We start from the raw sequence: 23,583 nt of genomic DNA on the forward strand, positions 1-23,583 counted from the left end.
TTGGTAATCAGCCCAAACTGGCCTTTTATGAAAACGCCCACACACTAGATGACAAACCAGGGAGTGCAGTGCAGGGAATAGGCGCACAAGGCCCGGTGATCCAGGGCTCTGGGGGCGGGGGCAGCAGAGGGGCTCCCAGAGCCTGCACACAGGGCTCTAGTTGGAGACGCACAGCTGACATTCAGGGGCCGGTCTGCCTCCTTTCACATCAGCTAAAAAGAAAGACAGATGTGATGACGTAAAACAGAGCCTCTAAAATGTCCTTTTTCCAGATTTTTCTTCCTTGTAGTGTCCAGACAACAGGGACAAAAAAGTTTCCTTTTCCAACTTTATGGTTTTAGAATGTTTTTATCTATCAGTAAAAATGTCATTGAATGTTAAAGATCCTTAAAAAAAAAAAAAAAAAGAGCCTTTTTAGTTAACTGGAAACCAACCAAACATGTACAGTCCAGCCTGGCAAGTGCTGGTCTCTATGGTTCTAGATCACCTGGCAGGGTGACAGCTGGCTTCGGTGCCCTAACCCATGCCACAGCTCTCTCATGTGCATGTCATCTGTGTGTCACCCCCTGTAACAGTCACCGAGCCTGCAAAGGGTGTCCTGGCATCCAGGGTGCATAGCCTGCGGGGACTGGCCATCTGTAGAGCTGAGGTGAGGCAGGGCTGGGGCCCCTGAACTGGATTTCAGAGTCTTCACTGGATTGTCACCATCAGGTGTGAAGATGCAACAGGGCCCATTGCATGAATGGCTGCTGTTCACATGGTTGAAGCATTAATGTCGAGGGCAATGGGGCATGGTGTCCTCTGTGGGGGTCTGCAGGGCCTCCATCCCCAATCTCTAAGGACAGGGAGGGACTCTCTGCAGAAGGGACTAATGACTGCTGCAGACAGCCAGGTGGGCGAGGAGAGGTCCAGTCCCCTGACCCTCAGCCCCAGGAGTCTCTGACAGCCTTCTGATTGGGGGTATCTTACGGTAGAGATTTCAAAAAGGCTGCACACATGTTTTCATCTTAATAAATCACTAGTTAAATTAGCAGAGAGTAATGCTAACGTTTTAACCAAAAAAAAAAAAAAAAAAGTCCCTTTTAATGTAACTCAAGAAATCCATGATGGTTTGGTTTAATTGTATGTCCTTATCATGTAGCATCACAATAAACCACATAAAAGCAAGACTAATATCAAATGCTTTGATTCATACACACACAGAGAGTATATAGCTCCGATGTTGTAAATTCTTGATCTGACAAATCAGTGTGAGGAGGATCTCAGGACCCTGATCTGTGACTTGCGGGAGGATTTAATCGGGTGTGGTTTCTTGCTTCATCATGGTTGGTCTTTGCATTTATCTGTGTGCCCTTAGGGCACCTGTCTGCAAGGTGCCCCACTTGAGAGGACCCCATTCTGACCAGGGGACTGTGACCTATCCAGGGTCTCCTGTTCCCTCTGCTGTTCTGGTGACTGAGCTCACAGAACGAGGATACATGGCATGTTCTGGGTGCCCAGGGAGCACAGATTAAAAAGGAATAAATACATGAAGCTTGGCACTTTAGAATGCAGACCCACATGGGTTTCCCTGTGAGGAGGAAATGAAATGCCAGATTCCCTTTTTCTCGTAGAGATGACAGTGGACGTTAACAGTGAAGGGGTCAGTCTGGGTCAGGTGGTGAGGGGCCTGTCCCTCCTGTATACCTGATGCTTATTCTCGCAGTACCAGTGGACTTGGGAGCACTGATTGTGCCTGTGGCATGCAGGCCTTCCTTCCTGTCCAACAGACCCCCCGACCCAGCCGTAGTGACCCCCGTGCCAGGCCACTTCCACCTCAGGGCAGAGGGGATGAGTGTCCACGCCAGGTCAGACCAGAGCTGGAGGTAAGTCCCTCCTCAGTCTGGCTTCCCAGCTCCCCCCTAGTGCCTGGAGAAGCCAGGCCCCACAGACACAGTCCATGGAGGCCACTCTTCTCTTCCTGTGGAGGTCTGGGTTTCATAAAGCAGCCATGCATCCTCTCCAGAAGAAGAGGTAGCAGAGCCACCTCCTACTCACACCAATTTACACACATCCACACTCCCCCCCCCAAACCAGAAAGGGTTCATGGGGCAGGGTGGGTCCCACCACCACTCCCGATACCATTGCACAGAGACTCTGGCCGGACCCTTTGCTGGGACCCAGCCTCGGAGACTGTCCCTGGTCTGCATGCTTCTTGCAGCACAGATGCTGCTTGGGTGAAGACAGGGCTTTTTGTATCAGGGTCCCTGAGCTCAGGCCAGCTGCCAAGGGTGTGCACTCCCGTGCAGACAGCTTCGAGGACCACGGCTGTCATTGTGGGCCAACCTTTTGGAGCTGACCCAGCTCCCGGCCCCTCATGCTGTCTGCCCTCGGAGATGGGTCAAGAACCCACTGGGCGGGAGCCTCTCCCCTTCCTGGCCCGTCTCCATGGCACTGCTGGTCTGTGCTGCCATGGGCGCAAACTCAGGAGAGATGGCCCCGCTCTCATGTGTGGATGCTTTTCTCTGCCTCAGTGCTGCTCGTGGGCGTACGGAGGTAACCAGGTGCTTGGCGTATTTTCACACCATTTAATTGTGGTAACAATGAAAACCAGAGGAAGAGTGTGAGATCTTTCCATTGAGTCTAAACAAGATCAGAACTTCATGAGCCAGTGAAGGAACAAAGCTTGTTCCTGGCAGAAGACAAAGTACTGAATTTCTAGATTGTCTGGGCATCCTGAAAAAGACCCCGAATTTAAATAATGCCAACAGTCCACTGCATTTTAAAAATCAACCTTTCTTATAGTTAAAGTGCTTTTTATTTTTTGACTTTTTTCCCTGTGATGTCCTCCCGTCCGGACCCCTGTGCTCCGTCTGGGTGCTGGTCACCGCAAACCTGGCTGTGCTGAACCGGTCCCAGGGGGACAGGACAGCATTGTCTGCCAGCAGATTCCCTCCCCTGCTTGCTGCAGTGACATATATTATGATATCTAATCTAAGGTGGAGTTTTATGAAGAATGCATTTGTTGCTTCTTAAGTATTTAGGGATCAGTGAGTAACTCAGAGAAGTACCCCAAACTTGGACTGATGTGCGAATGCCTTTTGGTCACCAGAGGGGCTGTCCCACCTGCTGTGCTCAGCAGCAGACAGCCTGTCCTGCGCTCAATGCCACAATAGCTACCTGCTTTTCAAGCCCGTCTGTGATGATCTGCATATTAACCACAAACTTATTTTAAAAGACAGAAGTTACAGTGCCCCCACCATCCCTGTCTTGTAAACCATATTTCATGTAACAGCACAGGTCTCTAAGTCCAGTGGAAGGCATGGCCGGCAGGAATCACCTAGCACTCTGCCTTTGTCTCCACATGCTCCCAGATGAATACAGTGAGCGGGACCACCTTTCTCCAGACTTCTACGAAGAGTCAGAAACAGACCCTGGTGCCGAAGAGCTCCCAGCCCGGATCTTCGTGGCGCTTTTTGATTATGACCCTCTCACCATGTCCCCAAATCCAGATGCTGCAGAAGAAGAGCTTCCTTTTAAGGAAGGACAGATCATCAAGGTGGGGGCCCGGCTGGGGGCCACCAAAGGAGGGGGGGTGCTGTCACCATACTGTAGTTCCTTAGTTCGTCCCAATGGCAGGCTTTTTCTGTTGCATTAAATATTCAGCCTTCTGACCAGCAGGGAGGAGGGACCCTGTGAGTCTGAATTAGGAATAGGAGAGAGAGCCTGGTGCTCAGTCTCACGGAGAAAGCCATTCACTATGGATGGAAACATCGATAGGCAGAGTCTCAAAGTCCTGTCTTGGGGTGGGGTCTCATCGCTCACACACTCACTGTGTGAGTTCAACACACACATCTGGCAAAGTGAAGCCAAGGCCTTGACTTGTGCTCCCCACTGACTGATGGGAGACCAGTGGGTTGTCCAAAGCCTGGGGCAGAAGCTGGCTTTCAGAGGTGTAGTCTCACGGGTGGAGGGTAGGTGTGCACATCCGCAGGGCAGGTGTAGGTGATGACGGTGTTCTTCCAGCATATTCTGACAACATTCCGCTCCACGCCAGCACAGCTGATGTGCTTGTGACCAGCACTCATGCTGCCTTGGCCTTTCGCATGGGCTCCAGGTCTATGGTGACAAAGATGCGGATGGCTTCTACCGTGGGGAGACCTGTGCCCGACTCGGCCTTATTCCTTGTAACATGGTCTCAGAAATCCAAGCCGACGATGAGGAGATGATGGACCAGCTTCTGAGACAAGGCTTCCTTCCTCTGAACACGCCTGTGGAGAAAATAGGTAAGAGACAGCCTCCTGCTCACGCCTGCACTTGCTGGTGGGGCTGCTCCTGCCTCCCTAGCACCCTGAGGCCACACCACCAGCTGGGAGCAGGAGGTGGTGTGGACAGGGCCCAGTCTGTGCCTTTTAAACGAATCAAGGGAATCTGAAAATTAACCCACTCTGCAAACCAGCTTGCAATAGTCCTGCATGCTTTATGGACATATATGCACTAAATATTTATGACTTTCCAATGGAAGATGAAGTACAGCCTTGCTTACTGAAAGTCTCCCCAATCTAGAAAATACTTTGTGGTGTTTTTGAATGTTCTGAAATTTATACGTTTATAATGTGACCCCCGTGGTGATGGTCAGGAAGCGAGGCCACCGGGAAAGCTGAGGTCATGACTGTGCAGCCCTCAGAGTGGCATTAATGTCCTTATAAAAGAGGCCCCAGGGGCATGCCTCGCCTCTTCTACCCTGTGAGGACACGGCAAGGCGACCTCAGCAGAGCCCGAAGCTTCCGGAGCCTTGGGCTCGGATTCCAGCCCTCAGAGCCATGAGCCGCGAGCGCCCGCCGCGTTCTGGCAGCGCCAGGCCTGGATGCCGGGACGGGCTGAGCGCGTTGGCCCATCCGCAGGTGGGCTCAGAGCGGGATGAGGGGGCGCTGCACTTTCCATTCTTCAGGTGGACGTTGCTGGTCCAAAAGGCAGAAAATATTTTCGCCCTTTAGCGTGGAGAGATGACAAACTCCTTCGTTTATCTTGACCCCATTTGCAAGCACGAGTGAGTACACAGCAAAACTGGTTTTGGTGAATTTAAACATTATATTTGTGATCTCTAAATTTTGCCCACAGGCAGGGAAAATCTACTCGTCACAAAAGCGTTTGCTTTCTCTAAATAGCTGGAGGCAGAAAGATACATTTTGTGTCATTTATGTTTTAGGTTTTATGCTTCAAAACATTAGGTTAGCTTAGTTCTAAATTGGATTTCAGAGACAAAATTCAATGGGTCAAAGAATATGTGTCATTTTAAGGATAATCACAAAATCAAATAAAGCGTTTCAACCTCTTTGGTATGAATGAACTCACAATCTGAAGTTCGGTAAAACCCACATCTGCTAGTTGTGGCTTCCTGTGAGTACACTGCCCGGATCCAGTCCACCAGACTGAAGCTCTGTGAGGCCTGTCCACCCCCGATTCCCTTCCTGACACCACTGTGATGGGTTCAGAGCAGGAACGGACTCTGAACACCGCAGACCCAGAAAGCCTACAAGCACTCCACTAGAAAACTGTAGCTTGATTCGTGTTACCAATTAGATTAAATGTCTGCTTTATTCTTTTTTTCTGAATGTGACTTTTGAGAGAACCTGACTGAGACTCCACAGGCCCTTCTAGCACTAGGAAGTATCATTGTCACTGCAGACTGAATGTGCTCCTCCCTCGGCAGCTGGGACAGGTGGGGTGGAGTGGAGGGGTGGTTAGGGCTGGTGGAGCAGGACCCTGTGTCTGCCTCATGGCCCTTTCCCGACATCACGTGTGGTGAGACAGGTAGAAAGTGGGTATGGACTGGAAAAGAAGACATTTAACTTTTTCTAGTCACAGATGACATGAAAATCTACTTAGAAAATCTCCAAGAATCTAGAACAGAAGTTTCTAGAACTAACAAGTGGCCTTAGCAAGGTCAACAGATACAAAAGCAATTGTTTTTCTAGATGTTCAGCATGAAAAGTTTGAAATTGACATTTAAAAAGTAATACTCTTGCCAATGCAGTGATGTAACAAAGACACAGAACAGAAGGGCAGATGCACCAGGCTCTGTGTGGGCTAGACCAGGAGGGTTGAGGAAGGTCATCAGGATCCCTAAGTAAATAGACACGATGTCACCAGAGTTCAGGCGGGTGAAGACATCCAACATCCCCACACGGACCTGCAGCTGTGACCACCCCAGTCAATGTCTGTGCCGGGATCTGTGAATTGATATGCTGAACCAGACATGTGTGCAACAGCAAAGGAACTACAGTTGCCCAACGAGGTTTTTTTTTTTTTTTCAAGATTTTATTTATTTATTCATAGACACACAGAGAGAGAGAGAGTCAGAGACACAGGCAGAGGGAGAAGCAGGCTCCATGCAGGGAGCCCGACACGGGACTCCATCCCGGGTCTCCAGGATCACACCCCAGGCTGCAGGTGGCGCCAAACCGCTGTGCCACCTGGGCTGCCCCCAACGAGGTTTTAAAAGAACAGTGGAAGAACTCATGTGAGTGGGTTTGAAGACTGAGCATGTAGGTGAGCTAATGAGGGTGAGGTGGTGTCAGTGACCCCAGAGGCACACAGGTCTGTGGAACAGGGTAAGTCCGGACACAGACTGGTACGTGCACCGTCCACTTGGTTTTGACCAAGACTGGGGAAAGGACAGCCTTTTCCATAACGGGTGCTGGAATTGAGCCAAGAAAATGAAGCTCAGGCCATACTCCTGCCAAAATAAAAAAAAAAAAAAATGAACTCAAAATTGAACACAGTCTTAAGTGTAAAAACTAAGACCATGGAACGCCTAGGAAAAAACTTTGTGGTGATTAAGCAATGATTTCTGACATGACACTCAAACCATGACGCAAAAGAAAAGACTGGTGTCAGGCTTCAGTAATATTGAGCCATTCTAGGCTGAGAAACAGCACGAAGAGAAAGGCAAGAGGAACCACAGGTGGGCAGAGAGTATCTGCAAGTGACCCAGCTGGAGGGGAGTCATATTTAGAGATCACACAACGACTCAGCAAGAAAGCAAACCATTCATGCAAAGCGGGCCAGAGATCAGGGAGATCCTTTGCCACGGAAGATACAGGGATGGTGAACAAGCAGGTGGAGAGAGGCCAAGCATGATTGGGGAAACACAGGTAAAGCCACGACAAGGAGCCAGGATGCCCCAACTAGGATAGCCACACCCAGTGTGCACAGGGACGCGGAACTGGAGCTCCAGCCGCTGGAGGGGAACCTGCGCGGCACAGCCACTCTGCCCGACAGGTGGACGTGTCCTTCTATAGCCGGACACACATGCAGACAGTCCATCCACCCCTCCTGCGTCCTTGCCCTGGAGGAGGGGGGCTTTCGTGCACTCCGGCAGCTATGTGAGCCTTCCACTGGCTGGACTGAGGATCATGGATGCGGGGAGAACAGGCGTCTTGCCCCTGATAAGTGGATCCGTAACTGGTGCATCCACACAGGGTGCTCCTCACCAGTAAAAGTAGGACTGCTGACATGAAATCACACCAATGGATCTCAGGTGCGTTGCCTGATAAATGAAGCGAGTTTCTAAAAACTATGATTCCATCTACAGGATATTCTAGAAAAGGTGAAAGTATTGGGACGAACATAGGCCAGTGGTTATCCGGGCTGGAGGTGATGACAAGAACCGTACGGGAATTTCTGGGTGTGACGGAACTGTCCTATATCTTGATGACCAGATGGGCTCCCTGTCATTTACAGAAGCAGACTCTAAAGAGAATGTATTTCAATGACTGTTCATGCTCACAGCACTCCCTGGAGAATTAACAGCACTCAGAAGTACAGTAAGGGACCCCTAGAAGAACTCGGAATTATTTCAAGGAAACACATGTTCACAGGCCCTACAGAGGCATCCTCCTGTTTCTAAATTAAAACAGCGGTTCTTGAGCAGGAGCCAAGGTGTGGATCCCTGGACCTTCACGCACACACAGCCAGACATTGCACCTGCTAAGAGCCCCCAAAAGGGCACATAACTGATGCCTGTTGCTTTCAAAATACTTCTCTTTAATGGTCTTCATTTGTATGAATTCCAAAAACCAGTTCCAGGCACAAAGTGGCTGTGTTTGGAAGACATGCTCCAGCATCAGCTTTCTCTGGGAGAGACTGCTGTCCTGTGCTGCCCAGAGACTTTGGATCTGTTATTCCGGAGGATCGCCTACTTCATCTTAGTCTCCCTGTTGGATGGACACATTGGGGAAGGGAAACGTCCTTGCTATTGTAAGAGGGGGACAATGGGCCAGAGAAAATATGTGAGGACAAACAGCAGAAGGCAACGGGCCCCAGAGCTGGAGGCTTTGTTGGTGCGTGTGCCCCTGAGCACAAGACACCTGAGAGGCTGGTCATCTGGTCCTGCAGGCCAAATATGCCCTGCCCTACTACCTTGGGGACGAGGGACAGGGGATGCCACTCCTTTTGAAATAACCACATGATGGCTTTCTTCTTGTGATGTAAACAGAGAGAAGCAGAAGAAGCAGCCGGCAGCCAAGGGTGACACGAAGGGTGGTGGCCCTGTACGATTACGACCCGAGAGAAAGCTCACCCAACATCGACGTGGAGGTACATGGCTGGTCCCTGGGCCTTTCCCTGCAGAGCTGCCGGGAGCCACGTGATTTGCTCTCCCACCTTCAACTTCTCTGAACGTGTCCATAGGGAGGGCGACCAGACCAGTAAATGGTAGGAGGAGATAGATAAGGGGCACAGCAGCTATGGACAAACCTCATCGCTGTGGCCCGGAGTCCTCGTACAGGATGCTATGGGAGGAGCAGTCTGTGATCCTCGTCCTCGTCCTCGGGGAATGGCTCTGTAGGGTTGTCTTGAAGGGAGAATTAATAGCCCACCTTGTCTGGACCCCGAGCGAAAGCAGTAGGGCCTCACACACGCACGTGGAAGCTGAGGGGGAGGCCTGGGCTCCTCTGCTCACATGGTCTGGGCTGGTGTGGCCCTTGACACCCTGGCAAGATGGGAGGGACTGGTCTCCAGGGCTAAGGGGCTAGGTTTTTAGCCTGTGCACCTGCTTCCTCAGATGACAAGCTGTGTCTGAGTCCATGACCCACAGTTTTCATTAGGCCCGACACGCTGCCAACTCATGGTTCAGATTCAGAGCTCACTCTCCAAGCATTTCTGTGCAGACCTGATTCCTCGGGGACACCTGGTGGCGTTGAGATGTCAGCTTCCTTCCCTCGTCTACATGGTCAGAGATAAACCCACATATCCTTTGTCTGTGTCTGCATCCTGCATTAGAGTCCATGTGCCTGTCTCTATGCTGGTGCCTGGCATGTCGCAGACACTTCATAGACAATTCATAATTGAGTAAAGGTTTTTGCACTCAGTGAAAGGTCCTTACACTGCAGAGGATGTTTCCCTGAAATCTTGGGTTTTTCATGTTAACTCTTTGACTAGTTTTAGAAGGGAACCACAGGGGTGAGGGGAACACAGCAGCAGTGCCAAGTTCTGGTGAGGATGGGGAGGTGGCGCTTTGCCTGGAGGCGGGCTGTACTCTGAGTGCATCTTCGTTCCCAAGATGCTGTGCGCAGAGGTGCTCGTCAGCTTCCTGCCCTTCCTCCCTGTTTGATTGAAAGAGCAGGTCGGTACCACCATAATAATAAAAAAAAAAGTCAGTAGAGCATTCGTGAAGAACGCGTTGAAGGAAACCAGCAACTCTGTATGGGAAGGTGTTGTTAACTTGACCTGCTCTCTCCACAGGCAGAGCTCACGTTTTGCACGGGGGACATCATTACTGTTTTTGGTGAGATTGATGAAGATGGATTTTATTATGTAAGTTTTTGAAACATCAAAAAACACCGTTTGATTCATTTCGTATGTATATTTTTGCTTGTGTGTTCTTGCCCCTAAAATTACCTAAATGCTTCCTCTGGCTTTCAGAAAGGTCCCTGTCCCAGAGGTGATGATTCAGGAAGGTGGGGCTGTGAGCAGCTCCGTCCCTTCTTCTCTGACAAGGGCACTGCCCATGTCCATAAGCTTAAACCAAGTATACATATTCATATTCTCCTACTTAGAATTGTCTTCCATCCACACATGTACCAAACAATTTAACTTTCTGGTTATTTATAAGGTATACCTTTTCATACAGAAGAAGGAAGGAATGCAAATAAGCAAAGTTAACACCTAGTCCACACCAACAGAGTATAGGACTCCTTGCTGACCTTCCTCTGAGCTGGTGGCAGCCGGGCCAGGTGAGGAGCAAGGGTCCTGGCTCAGAGCCCAGGGTCCAGCGACCTCCTTCCTTTCCCAACATTTCCTGAGGAAAAGAGAGAAAGAATGTGGATGGGCTTCTCTTGGTGCTTCTGCACCTGGGGCCCCTGAGTGCCTCCATCCCAGGCCCGAGCCTGCAGGGCCATGAGGGAGCTGACTAGTGGGCCGATGGGGTGCCCACTGCAGGTGTGGCTTGAGACAGGGCTGCCATCCTGCACCAGGATCCCCATCTTCCCCATCCCCCTGCCATTTTAAAAAATCGCAACAGCTGGGAAAGTGTCAAGTCCCGGTAATACCTTACCGGTTTCCCTTTGAGTCCAATGAGTTCACAGCCTCAGATGTGCATGGAATCCAAGTTCCTGATTCTTGCAGGTCAGTGTTCAGTGCGGCTGCTCATGCTCTGTGCCCCATTTCTTTCTAGGTGAGACTGTAAAGGGTCTGCTAGTGGGCAGATGGCAGGCTTTCTGTCCTGTCACGGACTCGAGAGTGGGTGGGCGAGAGAGGTGGGAGCCCCCAAGGCTGAGGCACAGGCTATGGGCCGGTCCAGGTGATGCAGGAGAGCAGTTGGAGACGGCATGGGTGCCAGAGCTCGGGTGGTTTGTTGGGGTGAGTGTATTGTCCAAGAAGATGCCCAGATTCTGCCGTGGGTGTTAATAGGATGGCGTGTAGGAGGCCCAGAAGGATGGAGGGGAAACAGTAAACACCATGGGCATGTCCATCCCCCCTTCTGCCCAGTGAGCCCAGAGCCAGGGTCCATCTGGATGCCTGGAAGTGCAGGACTGTCCTAGGTCTGGGTGCTCACAGGCCTCATGATCTGAACGTGGTGCCACCGGGAATTTGAGGATGAGGCTGTGCGTTTTCACAGAACATGGTCCCCAGATGCAAGCCATCTATTCCATGTGGTGCCTGCCTGAAGGAGCAGACGTGGCTGATGCTGGAGGGGACTCTGGCTGAGGTCTGGGCTGTGTAGACATTGGAGTGTCTGCGTGTAGATGTGATTTGTGACCCTTGATGTGGGAGAAATCCTCGGGGGCCCTTGTATAGTAATGTAAGCAACGAAGACGTCCTAGAGAAAGTCTCTAAGGGACACCAAGAGAGAAAAATGAGCTCCTAGGGGAGGCTGAGGAAGGAGGATTAGAGTGGTCGCCAGAAAGGGGACAGAGGCCTCCAGGGTCGCAGCAAGGGCAGGTGGCCAGACTGGGCACGTGTGTACTGGGCTCAGGAGGGATTCTTGCTGGGAAGATGTGGGAGATACCCATACCCGGGGGTACCTCTCTTCTTTAATTTTTATCTTCAATTGTGGTAAAATACATACAATTTGCCGTCTTACTGGCTTCTAAATGCACGGTGCGTGGCGATGCACACACTCAGGCTGTCGGGCAGCCATCGTCACCATGTACCTCCAGGACTCTTTCCTTCTTGAAATCCTGAAGCTCCATCCTCATGAAACACTAGTTACCCTGCATCCCTGCCATCCTCCAGCACCGGCACCCCATCTCCTTGCCGTCCCCACGAATCTCCCTGCTCACAGGGCCTCACGGAAATGCAGCCACACACAGTGAGTTTTTTCACGCCTGCCTCACCTCACTGAGTGGAACATCGTGCAAGCCAGCATCTCCTTCCTTTTCAAAGCTGGATGCTACTGCACACTGGGTGTATATGGCTTGGCTCCCTGTTTGTCTATCAGTGGACACTTGGCCCCTGCGAATAATACAGTGATGAACATGGTGTGCGAACATGGCTCTCGGGCCCTGCTTCCACATCCCCTGGGTCCCGACCCAGGAATGGAATTGCTGGGTCATATGCTAAACCTGTGTTTTACTTTGTGAGGAGCCGCTGGACTATTTTGCCCTCAGCAGTGCATAAGGGTTCTGATTTCTCCATGTATTTGGCAACACTTTTTTTTTAATTGGTGTTTTGTTTGTTTTTGTTTTGTAGTAGCCGTCCTCATGGATGTGAGGTGGTAGCTTGTCATTTTGACCTGCACGTCCCTAAGATGTTAATATTAATTAATGTTGAATATCTTTTCATGTGCGTTGGCCATTTGTGTGTCTTTTGCGGGGAAATATCAAAGTCAGTCCGTTGTCTGCTGTTTATTTTTTTTTATTTTATTTTTTTATTTTTTTTTATTTTTTATTGGTGTTCAATTTACTAACATACAGAATAACCCCCAGTGCTGTTTAATGGGGCTCTTGTGCTAAGTTCTTTGTGTGCTCTGGACATGAAGCCCTCCGTAAATAGCTTGCAGATATTCTCTCATCCATCCCATAGGTTCCCTCTTTGCTCCGTTGGTTGTGTCCTTGGATGCAGTTTCTAATCCTGAGGGAGTGGGCTGCCCATCTCATGCTGTCATTTCCTAGACTTGCAAACAGAGCAACAAGCTCCCATGTAGTCTGGGGCCAGCCAGCCTGGGACTTGGTTTTGGGCACTGGTGGGCATTGGGGATGGTGGGGAGGAAGTGACACAGTGGCTATTACCCACTTGGTACAGATGTGCTGTGGATGGTGACCTCAACTATGTACCTGCATAGATATGTGAGAGAAAGTTCTGGAAGGGAATAGATGAGCCTGAAGAGTATTACCTTTGAGAAGGTATCAACAGACACTTTCACGTCCTCCAGATTGTTTACATTTTTAGAGTGAGAATGTGGTCGTCCATGGGACAGATCGGTAGCTCTCTGTCTGGCCTGCACACTGGACCACCTGTTGGCTGCCCATCTCCACCTCTGCTTTGGGAGGGGATCAGTCTGTCTGGATTGGTGCGCCTGTGCAAATGGTGTTTTTAAAGATCCCTAAGGATGCTGAGGTCAGCCAGGGTGAAGGGCCACTCCATTGGGCGGTCCCGAGGACTGGTCCTGGCAGTTGCCTGAGCCCTGTGACCAAACCACAGCTTCCTCAGCTCCACCCCAGACAGGCCCTTGGGGAGGGGACAGGACCCTGCCCCATAAGCATGTCCCAGGGTTGTTCTTCTGATCAGGGTGGTTTGGAACCACCGGACTCCCTTTGACTGCTGAGCCAGAACAAACCTACCAGGCAACTTTACCTGGAGCTCTGCCCCTGCGACCAAAGCAAGAGGTAGGTTTTGGGAAAGGAGAGTAATTCATTCTTCTGTGTTTCTAGGGGGAGCTTAATGGGCAAAAAGGCCTTGTCCCTTCGAACTTCCTGGAAGAAGTGCCTGACGACGTGGAAGTCTACCTGTCTGACGTGCCGTGCCACTACCCCCGAGACACGCTGGTGCGCTCCAAGGCAAAACGGGTAAGCAGACACTCCCAACACTTTTGACTCCTGTCCCACTCTGCCACATACGGTTCAACAGAGTCCTCGCGTGGGTGTTTGTGCATCTTAGGCTGAAAAGCCTATGCCCTGAATCCTTTTTCTCTGCCCTTTCATGGGGGTTGTGCCTAAAAATTCTAATTTATGCTTATTTCACAAAAACTGCCCCTCTTGATTCTAACCAATCTGCCTTTCCTCACCAAGGGAGCCCCCATCCTACACTGTAGATGCACATTCCGGTTGGGCTGAGAGTGAAGGGGATGACTAGCCCTTCCGTTCGGTGGCCAGGCTGGCCATTTGTCCTGCTAGGGTTTTAGTTCTCTTACCAAACACCAGAGACCTTGTCCAGCATAATTAACTATTAGAGAACATTCATGTGTAGTGTCTCATTTTTATTTTATTTCATCACTGCCAGTTTTTATATATTATATTTTTATATATATATATTTTTATTTCTTTGCTCATCTGCTTGGAAACAGAAGAAGAGTGTTCATTTCACACCTTAATCAGGCACTCTAGCCTCCACGTAAGTGAGCAGCTGAAGATACCCGTGCAGGTAGCGGTGCCAGCGGCCTTAGCGGACTAGGGCGGGAGATGCAGGGCTTCACTGTGGGGTTAAAACAACAACAAAAAAGAAATATGTCTCAAAAAAACATTGGACCTAAAATAGTAGGCTCTTACTCGATCTCAGTTGTAAAGCAACTAGATTTGCAGTCAAATAATCATCTTTACTACTCATTTCCTACCATTTACATTAAGAATATTTCAAAGGCCAACATTGGGAACATATTTCTTAAGAGGCTAATTGTTTGTTTACGTAGAGAGTGTTCCGACGTCTCCTCGTAACTCAAGCTGCATATTGCATTGTTGGCCGCTCTTGGAAAAAAGCACAACCTAAACAATGATGTTTACTATAGGAAAATTTTCCTTTAAAAACACATAACTCGAGATCAAGCAGATGAGTAGTGAGCACTGAGCGATCCAGACTTGGCTCTGAACACGCCACCTGCCGGCTTGACTCCCCACGAGGTGCTGTCAGGTGGCCATACCTCTATCTTTTGAGAGAGCATATGCTCCTCCCTAAAGCACAAACAAGTGTTCTGAGCACACGGGCGTTTGCCGCGAGGCCAATCTGCCTGGGCACCAATGCAATACTAGGTTTTACGAGACATGCAGCTGCAGTGATTACCTTAGATGGAACAGATGGTATCTTCAGGTGTACTTTGGGATGCTTTACTAGGTGTTTTCCATTGGAACTAGACCTTGATTTTAAATCCAAGCAAGCTTGAAGCCCTTGGCTCCCATCACGTGCCTGCTGGCTACTGAACACTCATGTTAGGCAGAGCTTTGTGTGGAGAGGTGAGGGAGTGCAGGACAGGAGACTCTGTGCTCTCAGGTGTGCACCGGGGTGCGCGCAGATGGGAGGCGGGCACCAGAGCCCCCGCTGCTGAGTAAGCCCACAAAGCACACAGAGGCACTACTGTGTGCTCTCTATTGGCAAAAATTCATCTCCAATCACTTGGAAATAACAAAAGCATGCGATAAGGGCCTTTAAGCTTCCTTTGATTATGATTGAGGTTCATTTTAGTTTTTTTTTTTTTCTTTCAACCGGTGTGCCATCTGCTACAGTGTACTGACTCCCCCAGGAATGCACTCTATAAGATCAGCATTCTCTATCCTTTCCCCCCACCCCCACCCTGGCCCCACACCCCGGTGCTTTCAGATCCAACAAGTTCCCTTTAAGAACTTTTGCTTTTAAGATTACTGATGGGTACTAGGCCAATTTCACTATAACCTAATCTCCCCCTCCCTCCGCTTTTGGTCTTAATTTACAAAGTAAATTATTACCTAGCTCTGTTTTGCCAAAGCAGTGGCATCCCCCTTCCCCAAAGACAAAGAAACCACAGACCAAACGCGGATGGCTAGACCCTCCCTCCCTCTTAGGCCTGCCGTGGGGAGGGTGCGCGAGGCTCATGGCATCCTTTAACCCCAAAGGAAGACACGAGCCATCCCTTACCTTTCCTGGTGGGGAATGGGGCAGTGCAATGTTACCAGCGGATGGATGTTGTTGGCGCTCATGCACTCAATAAACTGTCACACTGTACCTACTAGGTTCCTCCTGAGGGTTCAGGTACAGCAAGGAGAGCGCCATCCCCCACAGCCCATCTCCATTCGGGGTCACCTCCGTCATCTATGGGTACTGGTAGTCCTGGGAGAGGCAGGGAAATGTCCTCGAAAAAGAAAAAGGGGCTGCTTTCCAGAGGCAAGAAACTGCTGAAAAAGCTGGGTGCAGTGAAATGATCCTTGTGCTTTTGGACAACTCCCCAATCCATGTAATTCTCTTTAATTCCAAACTAGGGCTTTCATGACTCAAGTACTTCCTAAAAAAACACTCTCCTCCCCTGACACCAGTAGAGAAATGCTCTTTGCACTACCATCCACTTTAAGCCAACTGCAAGGACAAAGAGCCGCTGGTGCTCCCTCCCAGCCTCTCCGACCGCTCTTGCCTGCGGCCTGCCGGGAGGCGGGGTCTCCCCGACACACAGGGGCCAGTAGCTTTTTGTGGCTCACTCCCCACCTGTGCTTCCGGTCTCTGTGCATTTGTCATCCGCCCTTAAAGGAATGGTTTCCACCTTCTTCCCTTTGCAAAATGCTTGCCTCATGACGCATAACTCACTTTAACTCTGGTCTTGAAATTCCTAGTTTAACCGCCTTGATGTTTTGCCTTATTAATGCACAATGATTTGTACTGTCTAATAAAAGCTACGGTGTACACTTTGTATGTGTCGTGCATTCAGTGCTCTTCATTCTCACAGACACAGTGCTTTGAAATCCAGTTGTACAGGCTGCGCATTTTGAACCCCGAGCTTTTTGCCTTCCCAGAGTGAGCCGGGCGACACACAGAAAATGTTTACTTACTTAGATCATTCAGAAAAGAGAGAAAGAGAGAGAGAGAAAGAGAGAAAGTCACTTTGTTTGGAGAAGCACCACTCCTTCAACCTGCCCAAAAGCTGAGATATGCTCACTGCTTTCAGTGTTACATGTTGTGGCACATGGATTGATGTCACTTCCATGATCTGTCACATGCCATACACAGACCTCCTCCCCCGCCCCCCAGCAAACAGCACACAGCAGAGCAGTCCCCATGATGCACACGCCACACCCACAACATCCTAAGCTTAAGTCTGTTTGAAATGGCTCCACACTAGTCTTCATCATTGGCACTTGAACAAGAGACTTACAAAGTTGCTGGCAGATGTATTTGATTGGTTACTCTTTTGTATTTCTTGTCCACTTGTAAATTGTTTTTACTCTTTATACATACTTTTCAGACTGCCTTTCTTTTGTAATTTATGGAAGGTTTATAAATGGATGACTAAGCTTTTCCCATTGTGTCTTCAAAAATTATATTGTAAATTGTAATATATTAGTATGTGGTACATTTATTAAAAGGAAATTAGTCTGTGTGTGGTTCAGTACTGTGAGCGTGTGTGCATGTGTACAGTTAGTGTAAGATATTTTCTAGAAATAAAATTTGTTATTTTATACAATTCCATTTCTTCTGTATCTTTGTTTTAAACACTTATGCTGAGTGAAATAAGTCAATCGGAGAAGGACAAACATTATATGGTCTCATTCATTTGGGGAATATAAATAATAGTGAAAGGGAATAAAGGGGAAAGGAGAAAAAATAAGTGGGAAATATCAGAAAGGGAGACAGAACATGACTCGTAACTCTGGGAAACGAACTAGGGGTGGTGGAAGGGGAGGAGGGCGGGGGGTAGAGGTGACTGGGTGGCGGGCACTGAGGTGGGTACTTGACGGGATGAGCACTGGGTGTTATTCTGTATGTTGGCAAATTGAACACCAATAAAAAATAAATTTATTATTAAAAAAATAAAAAATAAACACTTCTTATCAGAGCAGCCTCATGGGATTCCGTTCTCCCGTGCAAACAAGAAAAACTCGATAGCCTTGCCTTTTCTGGCACTCCCTTTTTTCTAAAATAGTTGTGACCAACACTCAGGGAGTCATTTACAAAATGCTGTCGCTCTTGCACCATTGGCAACAGCCTGCTGGGGCCAACAGAAGTGATTCGCACTGAGGCGATATTCTTTGTGCAAGAGAAACACTCACATACAGCTGAGGCTTTGCGGCTGAATTCAAACCCTGTTTGTAATATTTCCTGGGATGCCTGGGTGTCTCAGCAGTTGAGCATCTGCCTCCGGCTCAGGGCATGATCCCAGAGTCCTGGCATCGAGTCCCACGCTGGGCTCCCAGCATGGAACCTGCTTCTCCCTCTGCCCATGTCTCTGCCTCTCTCTCTGTGTCTCTCATGAATAAATAAATAAAATCTTAAAAAAATTTCCTTTGGCAACTTTACAATTCAGACGATGTGAGTAGAGAACACTGCACAATCTTATTGCCGAGCCTCTGCCGAAGGCCAGAGGGCATAGAGTTTTAGTTATGCGAGATGAATAAACTTGGAAGAGCTAAAATAAAAAAAATCCTAGATCAAATGGAATGTTTTAAATTAAAAAAATAAATTCCAGTTCAAGAAATACTGAGGTAAGAAATTAGGGTCTAAACGACCGCATGGATGCATTTTTTGCTACTACATGTCTAAAGATAGTGAAAATGGTAAATTTTCCTATGTATACTTTATTTACCATGGTAAAAAACAATTGGTGACAATTTCTCAAAAAAAAAAAAATTAGCAAAGGTGGCCAGGACTAATGTTCTTCTAAATCTTTTGAAAATATTTACAAATATCCCCAAGTATGGAGGCATACCCAAATGTAGGCAAAACTGAAGCAATAATGAGCAGACTTAGCTTTGATAAATACTACTGAAAACTTACGGAGTACATGATGCAAACTGTATATAACTTCTAGAGAGAAGGAAAATGCCCAAACTCCGGAGGCCAGCAGTTTCCTGATAGCAAAACTAGATGAAGACATTACAAGAAATCCACAGACCAAGTGCACCATGAATTTTTAAAAAATTCCTTAATGAAATACTTGCAGATTAAATCCAGCAATATATTAAAAGGATGATTGATACTCTATGCCCAGTTGTAGCTCATCCCAGGAATGAAGGCTGCCTTAACTTTCTGGAAAAAAAATCCAATATATTTTATTGTACTAATAGAGCAGAAGACAAAAGCTATCTGATCATTTCGGTAGATGCAAGGGAAGCATTGGACAGAATTTAACACCTGTTCAGGAAACTAGGAGAAGGAAGGGATTTATCTCAACTTGAAAAAATTAGCAGCCAACACCATACTTAATAGTAAAAGACGGGCTGTGTTTTTTCCATCAAAACCAATGCAAGGACATCCATTTGACCACTTATGTTCAACATTACACATGCCACAATTAAGACATCAGCATAATAAGGAAAGAAAAGTCCTATACTTCGGAAAGGAAGAAGTAAAATAGTCTTTTTTTGCAGATGACGAAACTGTATGTAGAAAATGCTAAGAGAGCTACAGAATGTGTTGGGAAGAAGAAGTGCATTTGACAACTTCTGTCCCCCCGGGGGAGCAATGAGGTCAACATACACACATCATTGGTATTTCTACAAACTAGCAGGGAACAATTAAAACAGAAATTAAAGTACAAATAGAAGTGGTATAATAATAAAAATATATGTAATTAGTTATGTTCTCACCAAAACCATGATATACTTAGGAACACGTTTAACAAAACATGAGCAAAACCTGTGTGCTGAAAATTATAAAACATTGCTTAGATACAAAAGGGCTCTTAAAGCGATACAGAATATGTTCGTGGTTTAGAAGATGTAATATTGTTAAATTTCTGATTTCTCTCAAGTGGATCTATTGATTCAGTGAATGGAGTCAAAATCCCAGCAGGCCTTTGCTTTAACTGCATTAAAAAAATAATGCAGAAATGGAAGTGATCTACGATCACCAAAACAGTTTTGAAAAAGATGAACAAAGTTGAAAGTCTCTAATCACCTGATTTTGAGACTTGTAAGGCTATAGTAATCAAGACAGTGTTGTTTTTTGTAAAATGTGGACATTGAAGTCATGGGCACAAACTAGAGAGTCTTGAAGTAAATGCATATGTAGGTGGCACGTTCATTTGTAGCAAAGGTGCCAAGGTAGTTCAGTAGAGGAAAGAAATATGGTGTTTTCTAGAAATGTTGCAGAAAGACCTAGTTATTTATGAGGGGGAAAACTGTTATCTTCCATGGTGTACAAAAATTAACCCCAAACAGATCACAGTCCTAAATGAAAAAGTTGAAACCATAAAGCTTCTAGAAGAAAATGGAGAAATTTGGCCAGAAAGAGGTCTTATGTAGGACACAATAAGCACAAACTGTACGGAAAAAAACCCTGATAATTGGACTTCATCAAATTTAAAAACATCTTCTCTTTGATATTTAAGAGAACAAAACAGCAATCTAGAAACTGGGAGGAGACTTTCATAGTGCGCGTATATCTGACAAAAGATTTGTATCTAGAATATATAAAGACATTTTACAATTCAATAAGACCAATTTTTTAAAAAACGTACAAAAGATTTGAACAGGGCTTTTATAGAAAATGTAAAAATGGCCAGAATGCACCCAGAAAGAAGCTCAGTATTCGTCAGCAGGGACATGCAAATAATAACCCAAATAATATAATGTTACATTACATGCAATTTTATCTTATTTGGGTTATTTAATTTTAGTTAGAATTTTAAAATTCTATTAAAATGGAAAAGAGTGACATCATCAAACATTGGTGAAGATGCAGAGCACCTGGAATTCGCACGCCTTGCAGGACAGAGCCAGGAGTGCAGCACTTATTACATAGAGACCCTCAGTGTACAGATCTAGCATCTCTGTGTCTATGTACATACCCAACAGAAATGAAAGTATGTGTGCACATCAAGGCTTGAACAGAATTTTTAATAGTTTATTACAATAGCCCCAAGTGTGAAACACTCCAAATATCCATCTATTGATGATTAAACATAAAATGGAATGAGACAGAGGAGCATAGCTTAGCAAATATACCCCTTACACAGTCACCTGGATGAATCTTTGAAACACAGTATATCTTGAGCAAAAGAAACCAGACACAAAGGAGCGCATGCTATAGGATCTCATTTTCATACAATTCCAGAGTAGGTATAAGCAGATCATTGGTTACTTGGGGACAGATGAGGACTGTTTGCAAAGGAGCAAGAAGGAACTTTTTGTGGGAGGGAATAGATATTTTTCTAAATCTGACTGAGGCAGAGATACAGGAGTGTATGCATTTGTCAAAACTCATGCAATTGCATTTGCTGATATGTAAATTATAACTCAATAAAATTGATTTAAAACAAAAGTTAGAGTACCTGGGTGACTCAGTTGGTTAGGCATCTGACTCTTGATTTTGGCTCAGGTGATGATCTCACGGTCCTGGGATTGAGCCTTGCATTGGGCTCCAGGCTCAGCTGGGAGTCTACTTCTCCCTCTGCCTCTGCTCCTCCTCCCAATCCTGCTCACTTGCTTGCACTCTCTCAAATAAATAGAATCTAATAAAAAATCAGTAAAAGTTGAGTGAGAGGGAATGCAAGTGCTGTCCAGAAAGATTATGTAGCATGTGTGTTTATATATAAATCTACAAGTCCAAACTCACTAGCCTGGGGCCAGGCAGGGAATGGCAAAGGCATGCATATTACGGCAGGTGCTTCAGGGCCGAAGAATGAAGCTTGGTGGCCGGCCTGCCTCCTGGGCAGGTAGAGTCTCCATAGGCCCCAGGACCAGGGGCATGGTGCCCATCTGTGCTAAGGCAGCACTGGCCACGCAATAGCTGAGACCATAAAGTGCCCCTCCAAGGGGCTCCTTCCTGCCCCGATCCCGGCCATACCAATCACACCCTGGCACTGGACAGGAAACTGGAGAGCGTGGACAAGGATGGACTGGGCTGGGCCTACTTGTCCAGGTCCCCCAGGAAGGAAGCAATGCAATGGCAACAGAAGAGCTGGTCTGACTTCTTGGAAGCCTGATTGGATGTTGCCCACATGAATGGTTCAGGCAGCCCCCTGGTATACTTGATCCCTGTTGTCCCAGCCCCGGGAAGACTGGAGTGCACCCATGTCCAGGTCTCAAGCGAGATGCTCACTAGGAGAAGATGCTGGGGCTCTGCCAGTAGTTTCTAAAGCCCCCAGGTGAGCAGAATGGAAAGCAGGTAGTGGGGTTGAGAGGGTTCCCGAACTTGACGGCACATAAGAAACAGGAGTGCCACTTGACTATGGGTGGCATTAATGATTTACCCCTCAGTAGACAGCTGAGAACACGCTGTGTCCCAGGCACTGCTTTAGAGCCCGGGAGATAGCAGGGAGGAGGACGGAGTCCCTGCCCCCCTGGAGTCCATGCTCAAGAGGAAGAAGGGGTACACTAAGGTGAGTTGGGGAACACTAAGGCATAGTCAGCAAGAGGCTGAAGACAAACAGGCCTGGATGCTTAAGGGGGTGGCGGGGGCAGATCCTGCTGCCAGGGGGGCACTGTCTGTGGGGAGGAGCTCGCTAACCGTAGAGAGGCCCGTGTCATTGGAACTGGAGGAGCCTGCTGTCTGCTGTCTGTGGGAGGAGCCCCCTGTCTGTGGAGGAGCCCCCTCTCTGTGGGGGAGCCTCCTGTCTGTGGGAGGAGCCCCCTGTCTGTGGGAGGAGCCCCCTGTCTGTGGAAGGAGCCTCCTGTCTGTGGGGGAGCCCCCTGTTTGTGGGGGAGCCCCCTGTCTGTGGGAGGAGCCCCCTCTCTGTGGAAGGAACCTCCTGTCTGTGGGAGGAGCCCACTGTCTGTGGGGGAGCCCCCTGTCTGTGGGAGGAGCCCCCTGTCTGTGGAAGGAGCCTCCTGTCTGTGGGGGAGCCCCCTGTCTGTGGGAGGAGACCCCGTCTGTGAGAGGAGCCTCCTGTCTGTGAGAGGAGCCCCCTGTCTGTGGGAGGAGACCCCGTCTGTGGGAGGAGCCTCCTGTCTGTGGGAGGAGCCTCCTGTCTGTGAGAGGAGCCCCCTGTCTGTGGGAGGAGCCTTCTGTCTGTGGGAGGAGCCCCCTGTCTGTGGAAGGAGCCTCCTATCTGTGGGGGAGCCCCTCGTCTGTGGAAGGAGCCTCCTGTCTGTGGGAGGATCCCCCTGTCTGTGGGAGGAGCCCCCAGTCTGTGGGAGGAGCCCCCTGTCTGTGGAAGGAGCCTCCTGTCTGTGGGAGGAGCCTCCTGTCTGGGGGAGGAGCCTCCTGTCAGTGAAAGGAGCCACCTGTCTGTGGGAGGAGACCCCGTCTGTGGGAGGAGCCTCTGTCTGGGGGAGGAACCTCCTGTCTGTGGGAGGAGCCCCCTGTCTGTGGGAGGAGCCTCCTGTCTGTGGGAGGAGCCCCCTGTCTGTGGAAGGAGCCTCCTATCTGTGGAGGAGCCCCCCGTCTGTGGAAGGAGCCTCCTGTCTGTGGGGGAGCCCCCTGTCTGTGGGGGAGCCCCCTGTCTGTGGAAGGAGCTCCCTGTCTGTGGAAGGAGCCTCCTGTCTGTGCGGGAGCCCCCTGTCTGTGGGAGGAGACCCCGACTGTGGGAGGAGCCTCCTGTCTGTGGGAGGAGCCTCCTGTCTGTGGAAGGAGCCCCCTGTCTGTGGATGGAGCCTCCTGTCTGTGGAGGAGCCCCCTGTCTGTGGGAGGAGCCTCCTGTCTGTGGAAGGAGCCTCCTGTCTGTGGAGGAGCCCCCTGTCTGTGGGAGGAGCCCCCTGTCTGTGGAGGAGCCCCCTGTCTGTGGAAGGAGCCTCCTGTCTGTGGGGGAGCCCCCAGTCTGTGGGCAGAGCCCCTGTGGGGGGAGCCTCAAGTCTGTGGGAGAGTCCCCTGTCTGTGGGAGGAGCCTCCTGTCTGTGGAGGAGCCCCCTGTCTGTGGGAGGAGCCCCCTGTCTGTGGAAGGAGCCTCCTGTCTGTGGGGGAGCCCCCAGTCTGTGGGCAGAGCCCCTGTGGGGGGAGCCTCAAGTCTGTGGGAGAGTCCCCTGTCTGTGGGAGGAGCCTCTTGTCTGTGGAGGAGCCCCCTGTCTGTGGGAGGAGCCCCTGTGGGGGAGCCTCCTGTCTGTGGGGGAG

At 48.9% G+C, this 23,583-nt stretch overlaps 1 protein-coding gene and 1 long non-coding RNA gene across 21 annotated transcripts in view; one reads left to right on the plus strand and one right to left on the minus strand.

The window, feature by feature from the left end:
- RIMBP2 (RIMS binding protein 2) overlaps window positions 1-17,059 on the plus strand; it is a 224,486-nt gene extending 207,427 nt beyond the window's left edge. For 12 of the 20 annotated variants that reach the window (XM_072802123.1, XM_072802119.1, XM_072802121.1 and 9 more), the window contains 6 exons: window positions 3,354-3,538; window positions 4,097-4,265; window positions 8,480-8,580; window positions 9,727-9,798; window positions 13,356-13,490; window positions 15,621-17,059. In XM_072802123.1, the coding sequence (XP_072658224.1) occupies window positions 3,354-3,538; window positions 4,097-4,265; window positions 8,480-8,580; window positions 9,727-9,798; window positions 13,356-13,490; window positions 15,621-15,809 (851 nt within the window). In that variant the 3' untranslated portion in view covers window positions 15,810-17,059. Of the gene's footprint in view, window positions 1-3,353; window positions 3,539-4,096; window positions 4,266-8,479; window positions 8,581-9,726; window positions 9,799-13,355; window positions 13,491-13,987; window positions 14,035-15,620 lie in introns of all 20 variants that reach the window. The other 8 variants (XM_072802116.1, XM_072802127.1, XM_072802118.1 and 5 more) reach the window with 3 other exon arrangements.
- Window positions 13,996-22,113, minus strand: LOC140619153 (uncharacterized). The gene is made up of 2 exons (XR_012019084.1): window positions 20,867-22,113; window positions 13,996-14,115 (listed from the first exon to the last, which is right to left on the minus strand). It is a non-coding gene; the product is annotated as an uncharacterized lncRNA (long non-coding RNA).
- Between the last annotated feature and the right edge of the window lie 1,470 nt (window positions 22,114-23,583).

This window comes from Canis lupus, chromosome 27, assembly GCF_048164855.1.
Source record: "Canis lupus baileyi chromosome 27, mCanLup2.hap1, whole genome shotgun sequence".
NCBI lineage: Eukaryota > Metazoa > Chordata > Mammalia > Carnivora > Canidae > Canis > Canis lupus.